The sequence below is a fragment of the Octodon degus genome, unplaced genomic scaffold (assembly GCF_000260255.1).
Source record: "Octodon degus isolate 3935 unplaced genomic scaffold, OctDeg1.0 scaffold00100, whole genome shotgun sequence".
NCBI lineage: Eukaryota > Metazoa > Chordata > Mammalia > Rodentia > Octodontidae > Octodon > Octodon degus.
This window is the reverse complement of record NW_004524676.1, coordinates 606,226-614,440: the sequence shown is the minus strand read 5'-3', so window position 1 is coordinate 614,440 and position 8,215 is coordinate 606,226. Positions and strand designations below refer to the sequence as shown.

At 38.7% G+C, this 8,215-nt stretch overlaps 1 protein-coding gene across 1 annotated transcript in view; it reads right to left on the bottom strand.

The window, feature by feature from the left end:
* Positions 1-4,564: 4,564 nt before the first annotated feature.
* The window catches only part of Cntn1 (contactin 1), a 410,344-nt gene continuing 406,693 nt past the window's right edge, over positions 4,565-8,215 (bottom strand). Inside the window, exon 25 of the mRNA XM_004638636.2 lies at positions 4,565-6,933. Coding sequence (XP_004638693.2) covers positions 6,857-6,933 — 77 coding nt within the window. The 3' untranslated portion in view covers positions 4,565-6,856. The remainder of the gene's footprint in view (positions 6,934-8,215) is intronic.

The following is an 8,215-nucleotide window of genomic DNA, read 5'->3' as shown; positions in this document are numbered from 1 at the left end:
TTGTTACTAGCCACAGTAACTTTCTGTTTGTGCTTGGTAAGATTGGGAGGGCATTGGCAAAATAAGCATCAATCAATCACTCAGAAAACACTGGAGTATCTCCTTAAGAAAAGATGCATATATATATCAATACTATCAAAGCATGATATTTTGTGGCAACATACAAGTAACAACCACTTAGATAGTCAAAACAATCTAGTAGAATCATTCCAAACTTCAAAGATTTTAAGACTGACACTATTTCATGTAGAGTTTCTATTTGGTCTAGGTAGAAGAATAATAGATAGTTAAGAATCAATATCTATTTAAACAGTTGTTTCAATAAGTATGAAATAAAAATTTTACCTGATAAGCAAACATCATATTATATTTGAATTAGGAATATTTTTAGTCCTTAATGACAAAAATCAATAGCTGTTGAGATCCAGTGTAATTCAGTATCCAGTGCAATTCAGTAGATTGCATTGTTTGCATTCAATTTTTCAACACTCCCTGGACCCAAACCTTTGCTTGTACCTTTAGAGCACCCTGTGACATATGTGAGTGACCAGCCCTGCCTCTTGACCCAGAGTTAGAATGCTACCATAAGTCTATCCATTCCATTGACTCAATTTGGTCAGCAGAATAGTAGCAGACATGAGGCAAGCAAAAGCTTCAACGTGTTCACACTTGTTTCCTTGTACCCCCATGAGCACATGTTGGGACTCGTCTATCGGAGGATCGGAGAAAGCCAACCAACTTGCCTGCAGGCCCATCCAAAGTCACCTCTTACAGCTGACAGGTGTTCCTCAACCTGAGGGAGCCCAGCTCTATTAGTGAAACCGAATATCTGTTCGCCTATCTACTCACACTCAGATATGTGAGCACTTGATGTTTATTGTTCCATGTCACTGAGGTTTTGTGGTTTCATTTTGGGAGTAAGCAACAAATATAGCTCGCTTAGAGTTGTGTGTGTTTACAAGACTAAGGTTGGGATGTTTGTCTATTTTGATAAGATTTTCCAGAGAAGCCCTGAAGCCCGTGGATACAGCCCTCTGTGCTGCAGTTGGCTATTCATGCCATTCCATCACAATCGTGTGGACAGGGCTGCTGACACTGGGCTTCCCTGCCCTGCACCACTGGGAATAGCGCACAGTTAGGAGACAGTAAGGGGAGGATCTCAGGGCCAGAGGGCACCTGACTCTTCCTTTAGGGAGCCATCCATTTTTTCTTTGCTTCATGTGGTCCTGCTGCTCAGAAGGGTAGACAAGAGACCCAGAGTGGCCAAATAAACACCAAAATCAAAAGGGTAACTACAGTCTTCTGTAACATTTGGTTTGTGGGTTCCATAGGAATAGTGAGGCTCTACTTTTGGGCTACCAACCAGGAAGGTATAGCCTTAGAAATGTCAGCACCTTCAACTCCTGTAAATAAGAGAAACAGAGTCAAATTCTAGGTGTGGAGAGAAGGTTCCCTGAGAACATTAAACCCTTATCTATTCCATCCTCCAAATATCATGATTTGAGCCAATAACACCCATTTTCCCCTTAAACTTATTTGAGTTGACTATAATTTGCAACTGCAGTATTCAGAGTGATTAAAATGTTACTGAGGAAGAAAAAGCTCAAAGTGTTACTCTTTTCTTGTACCGAGAATCAAACTCCAGACCTTGCACTTGCCAGGCAGGCATTTAAGCCTCTGAGCTATATCCACAGCTACTTGTTCAGAGTCTCTACAAACCCTAGGATCATTTTTTATAACTGCGTTAAATTTTTATCCTTGTATGCAGTTTTTTAAGTTCTGATGTAGGCCTAGATTGGAGACAGGGTTTTATTACTTTGTTGCTCCTCAGGCTATTCTCAAACAGTCTGACCCTTTCTTGGCCTTCAACCTCTGGAAACCACTGATTAGTTCTCTGTCTCTAGGGTACTGCCTTTTATTTGAGCCAGGACTGGTGGTTGTAGTGTCTGTAATCCCAGCTCTCTGGGAGCCTGCAGCAGAGGATTGGAAGTTTGAACACAATCTGAAAATTTAGTGATTTAGCAAAACATTGTCTCAAAAAATTGGTTTTCAAAAGAGTTGAGGCTGTAACTCAGTTCAAGGTCCCTGGGATTAGCAAACACTGTAGGGAAAAAGGCAGAGAGAGAGAGAGAGAGAGAGAGAGAGAGAGAGAGAGAGAGAGAGAGAGAGAGAGGAGGTGCACAGAGAGAGACAGAAACAGAGAGACAAAGACAGAGAGACAGAAAGACAGAGACAGTCAGACACAAACACAGAGCAAGAGAAAGGAAGAGAGACAGACAGAGAGACAGAGAAAGAGAAAGACAGAGAGAGACAGACAGACAGACAGACAGACAGACAGACAGACAGAATCCCCTGTAACTACAACAAGCCTAGAAAAAACTAGAAAGAAGTACGGACAGTCTCTGGCAGGCAAATGAACACCAGGATGTCCGCCTTCGAGCTTCCAGAACTATGCAAGGATGAGTCTCAGGCCTGAAAAACTATCACAAACAAACATAAAAGCTTTAGTATTGCTCCCAAAGTGGCATCCATGAAACTGCGCCCCACCTGATACACTGTGGTCAATGAGAACCAAGTGCTGTCACCTCCCAGCTCGCCCTGTGATAAGCCAAACTAAGCTCTGGAGCCACATGTGTATCAGCACTGGGGGTCGTGGTGTATATGATTTCAATTGTTCCTGGTAACTAAAGTGGGAGGTCTGGTTTCAAAGTATGATAACACAGAAATCTAATGTTGGCCTAATTTACAAAGATAATTTAAAGTCAACTAATTCAAAACCAGCTACCATTTTTTTTTTTTTTAGAAAAAGTCGTGTGTGTGTGTGTGTGTGTGTGTGTGTGTTACTTGGAACTGAACCTAAGGCCTTTGCATTGGACTACATCCACAGTATTTTTTTTGAGACAGGGTCTAGCTAGATCACTAGGCTCCCCGCACTAGGTTGGAACTTGCAGTCTTCCTGCCTCAGCTTCTCAGGGTGCTGGGGTTTTAGCTGTGTGTTACCATATCCGATTCTTATTAATACTTTTTATTCCAGTCAGTTGCTCTGATTTTATATACCAACAAATTAGGGAATATTTTTGCTTCACAAAATGTATACCATATTTTTGGTAGTTATTCCATAAGTTTTATTATCTCAAAGTGAATTATGAAGCCCCATTATGAATAATCATATTCTTTCTACCTAAAATAAAACTTTAGAGAGAAATATAACTTTAGTATTTATCTTGGGAACATTTGCATTACTTACAAAAAAGTACATCATATTTTGAGATTTAAAATGTAGAAGAAAAATACAAGAATACTTGAGTAAATCAGACTTTTAGTCAAGGGAGTATAATGCACTTTTTCCTAAGAGGTATTTAAATTATATACACATTATGTTGGCCTATGCATTGGCCTTTCAGTTGCACCAATTAATCTAGTAAGTAGCGATTGTGAAAATCAGATTCTTGGTCTGGGGAGTTAGCTCGGTGGTCTGAGTACCTGCCTGGCATACACAAGAACCTGAGTTTGATCCCTGGCATGTTATGCCAGCCCCGGAACTTGGGCGTGGTGGCACATGCCTATAATCTCAGAGCTGAGGAGGCTGAGACAGGAGGATCACTATGAGTCTGAGCTGCATAGAGAGGCCCTGTAACAAATAAAAATTAGTTAATTTTTAAAAATCCAATTTACAAACCTGACCTCATGGAAACACTCCAGAATATTGTTGATGCCAAACCTACACCTTCCTTTGCTTCATGCCCCAAAATACTGACTTTATAAATCTGGGCTGAAACCAAGGAGATCCATTGTATTTCTTTTTCAAATTCTCCACTTGATATTGATAAACAATCAGGGTTGAGAACCACCAACGTGGAATATACTTTTAAAGAAAGTAGCTTTGATCTCCCAAAACCTAGAATTTGAGCTGAGGTCAGTTGAAGGTGAAATATCAACAGCAAACGGAACGAACCTAATGTTTAGGGTCAAGAAAAGAAAGCAGGGCTCAAAAGAGAAAACTCAGCACCTGGGGTGAAGCAAGCTTCGGGGATCAGGAAGGGAGGCCTGAGTGCAGAGACATTAATTCATGGGCAGAACGCAGGAGACAGCGGAAGGCCAAGCATGCGAAGACCTGAGGTTCAGAATTCGGGGTCCAGCCTGGATGGAGAATGAGGAAAGACTTTACCTTGCTGTGCGTTCTGCTCTGCAAATTCCTCTCTGGAGTCTTTGCTTCCTCAGGATGAAGCATTCAGGATCTAGCAGCCTGCCTCAGGGTAGATCCAGTGGTGCTCACTGGCATTTCTACGCGGCGAAGGTCCTTACCAGGTGGATTTTGTGTCAATGTAATAATACCCCTACGTGTGTCTCTATGTACATTGGACTAGTTCAACTTCATACGTTATGCAACCAGTGATATTGACTCCATGCTGTTGCACTTGTAAAGAAACCCTTCTAAAACTGAATTTAATGTAAGTCAATTGAAAGACAGTTACTACATTTCTGGGTAACAGTAAGACATTTATTTCTTTATAATTTGTTTTCATCCATAAAAAGGACAAAGCACAGTCCTATACTACTCCATTGAAAAAATGATAAAAAATAACTAAAAAATCAATATTTATCAGTATCAAATAAAACTACTATCACCTTTCTTGAATACAAAGAAACAACAGATGTGTCTCTAGCTATATAAATTTAATTAAGACTTTTGCGCCTTAAAGCATGGTACATTAGTTACTTTGACAACAGTTGAGAACTGATGGTCCCAGTCAAATTTGTACAAGAGGATGAGCAAATGAAAAGCTTGAGTTATTAGTGTATGAGAGATTTTAGTCTATTTTATCTCTGTCACAAATTTAAAACTAAACAGCTTCCAAAGTCTGCTTTCGCCTTACCTCTCAGAACTGTTTCATGCAAAATCTAGCCAGTTTTGCTTTGCATTACCATACATTAGAAAATAAAAGGCAAGCATGCATTTGGCAAAAGATGTAGTTAACGCTCATTATATAAAAATGCCCAACGTGGGTCACACTGCAAAAGGAAAACCCCAAAGTGTAACAACAAAAACACAAATGTTTGTACAGAAGGCTTACAGAGGGTATTGTTCCCTAAAGTATGAAGTTATTTTATTTCTTTTTCAGATAATTAAATATTTTATGAAATCTGGCAAGGATCTGAAGACTGTTGACACACTTTCACTGAGAAATCATCCATCTTACTGGTTTTAAAAAGTTTCATTTTTATAATGAGGAGTTAAATGTAAATTAATGAGCTCTTTATTGATAGTTTCATAAGGAAAACTTTAAACATTTACACATAGATATATCGTACAAAAATTATACAAATTAAAGATGGGGGTCAAGTAGTAATAGATCTATTTTGCTTCCTGTAAATATTTTTTATGAACCTATAAGATATCCTTTCTAAAAAGATAAACTCTCTAATTAGCTAGCAAGGTTGTGCTAATAAAATAGGATTGTACCTCCCTAAGCATCAAACATTGCACTGTTTCAGAAGCCAGCTAATTCTTTGTTACCCGAGTTCTTTCACACCCACTCTCAGACACATTTCCTGGCACACCACAAAGAATGAAGAAATAGACATCTTCCTTTTCATAACTTATAAAAACCCTAAATGCCAACACTCGGCAGACACCATCAGACACACTGCCTGTCTACTGTTGGCCTACCAGTGTGCAAACTCTTCAAGGTACCCTTAGCAATGTATCAGCATATTGATTTGGTATTTTTAGCCAGTTTTCATATGGCATTGAGTGAGAAATGAACTTAAAACTGAATTTTCTTTTTTTTATTTTTAAAAAGAAAGACTGTCATAGATTTTTCAACCCATAGGTGATTTCTTAATTCTGTGCCTTCAATTAAAAAAAAAAAGATTACACTTAGGAATGAAGCACAAAAACAAAGATATCAGAATATTATTAGGTAATTCTGATATTCACTTAACCGTCATTTATTCCTAGCTGCATTAAGACTGTCATTATCTCAGTAAAAAAATGGAAGCACTCTATTCAGTATTCATCATTCCATATATGAATAAATACAGCAAGATGATGATACGCCAGGTACGAGATACAGTTTTTGAGGTTTGACACCGACAATAAGCATAAAACAACTTCAGAGTAAAATACAAAAGTAAAAATGCTTCACATGGTGTGTTAACATCACCATTAGAAAATTAACTGAAAAGTTGTGGAAAGCAAATATGTAGAAAATTACTCCAAAAATAACAATACTGATGGAATAGTTCTATAATTTGGTTTTCAACATTCAAAATCCTTCAACTCATTCAGTAAAGTGATTTGCTAGTGGGATTTATGTCAAAATATATCTGCTCTTCTTCTTTTTTTTTCAGTAAATTCTAAACCTCCTGAATGATTGGGCTGTTCAAAAATATGGAGAATGCAAAACAGGGAATAGTACGAGAGACTACTCTACTCTCACACTTACCACGTGATCAACATTTCAACCTCTACTGTATTTCACGACTTGTTATTAAATTTAAAGCACCTGTGTGTGGTGATTTTCCTTTCATTCTACAGCCTATAGTATTGAATTGAACACCATATCTTGTCCCACCGGATTAAATCATGCAACTGTCACAGAATCGAGTTAAGTGCTTTATAAGGCATATTGGAACGAGTTAAAAATCATTTGAGATCCACTTAAAAGTTTATTCTTTTGGATGAAGGGGTTCCTGAATGCCTCAGTCACGATGTATTGTAAATCAGTTGGATAGTTTGTTAAAGTAAAATTCATTTGGCTTAGGATGGAGCCGTGGGAGCTGGAAGGAATCGTCTCTCCAGGATGAAAGGTGGGTGGGAGCTGGGCGGGGAGCATCAGCTGTCGCACCACATTCAGAATTCCAAGTGGACAAGGGTGGCGAGGGCAGGAAGCAGCAAGCCAAGAAGACTCAAAGACAGAGTGGACGCACCTGCAAAGGAAGGCAGAGGGCACTGATCATTTGGGGTAAACTCCGGGGAAGTTTCAAGGTGTTGCCTGGAAAACCAAATTCTTTCTACAAAACTGGTTTTTGAGGAAATTTAAGAAAGACAAAGTATTTGATCAAAGATGCGTGTGGGAGTGGGGTGGGAGGTGGGTGGGTGGGTGGCTTGGGGAGACCATGTGGGCTGTTTAGACTCTGGTAATCATTTAAAATAATGAGACCACAAATGTTCATGTTGTTTCTATGATCCAGCAGTTTCAAATTTCTTCCAGAAGAGGGAAGGGTCAAGAAGCATATTTAAATTATCAAAAAAAAAAAAAAAAAAAAGTTAGCTTTTTTGAAAGTAAGATAAAAGGTACAACAAAAATGCCATTTACCTAGATAGTAGCATCATAAATATCTTGGAAACTGATTGTGCATAATTTCAAATCTCAATGAATTTAAGATATTTAGGCACTCAGACAAAGATAATGATAGGCGCATGTAATATTAATCTTACTCAGCTACCAGTCTATTGCCCCGAGACACTGCACCATAAAATAGAAATGACATAGCAACCTAGGAGCTTACCCCAATGCGTAGTGCACTGTGGGGGCCACCAGAACGGGTCTGACTATGGTCAAGCAAGCTCAAGAGCCCCCGTGTGATGAGAAGTATTATGTGGGACCGAAGAGGCAGCTTCCTCCTTCCCATTCTCTGCACCTTTCAGAAACTAACTTCAACGGACACACAGTAGAATGAGTGCAGAGCTAAAAAGTATAGTCAACAGACTATCTAAAACATACAGTCAACGGACTATACTTTTTAGGTACCAGATTTTAGAAGGTAATAGATTTTAGAAGTCAAGTTTTAGAAGTTTATGCTTTCAATTTAAAGTCTTATATGTTATTATCTATCATGTTAAAACCAGCTTCCTTGTTTATAATATCTCTCTTATATTCAGGAATATTCGAGGGGTATCTCCCAGACATTTAGACATTAAATTCTCATTGTATTCCCAAGAGGGAGAAGATGTTCTCCTGCCTGAAATACCTTCCACTAGTGGCCTGTTAGCTGCATATGATACTACATGGAAAACACAAAAGAAAGCTTTATTTAGTACAAAGTTCATCTTAGAAATAAACAAAACAGAAAAGGTCAAAACCCGAGGACTGAGTAGGAATAAGAGGCCCTTCTCAAGGGCCCTCCAAGAGCTTCTTAAAACCTCGATAATCTAAATACTGAGTAGCAATATGAATAATAACAATAATACCATTTTTTGCCAATGCCA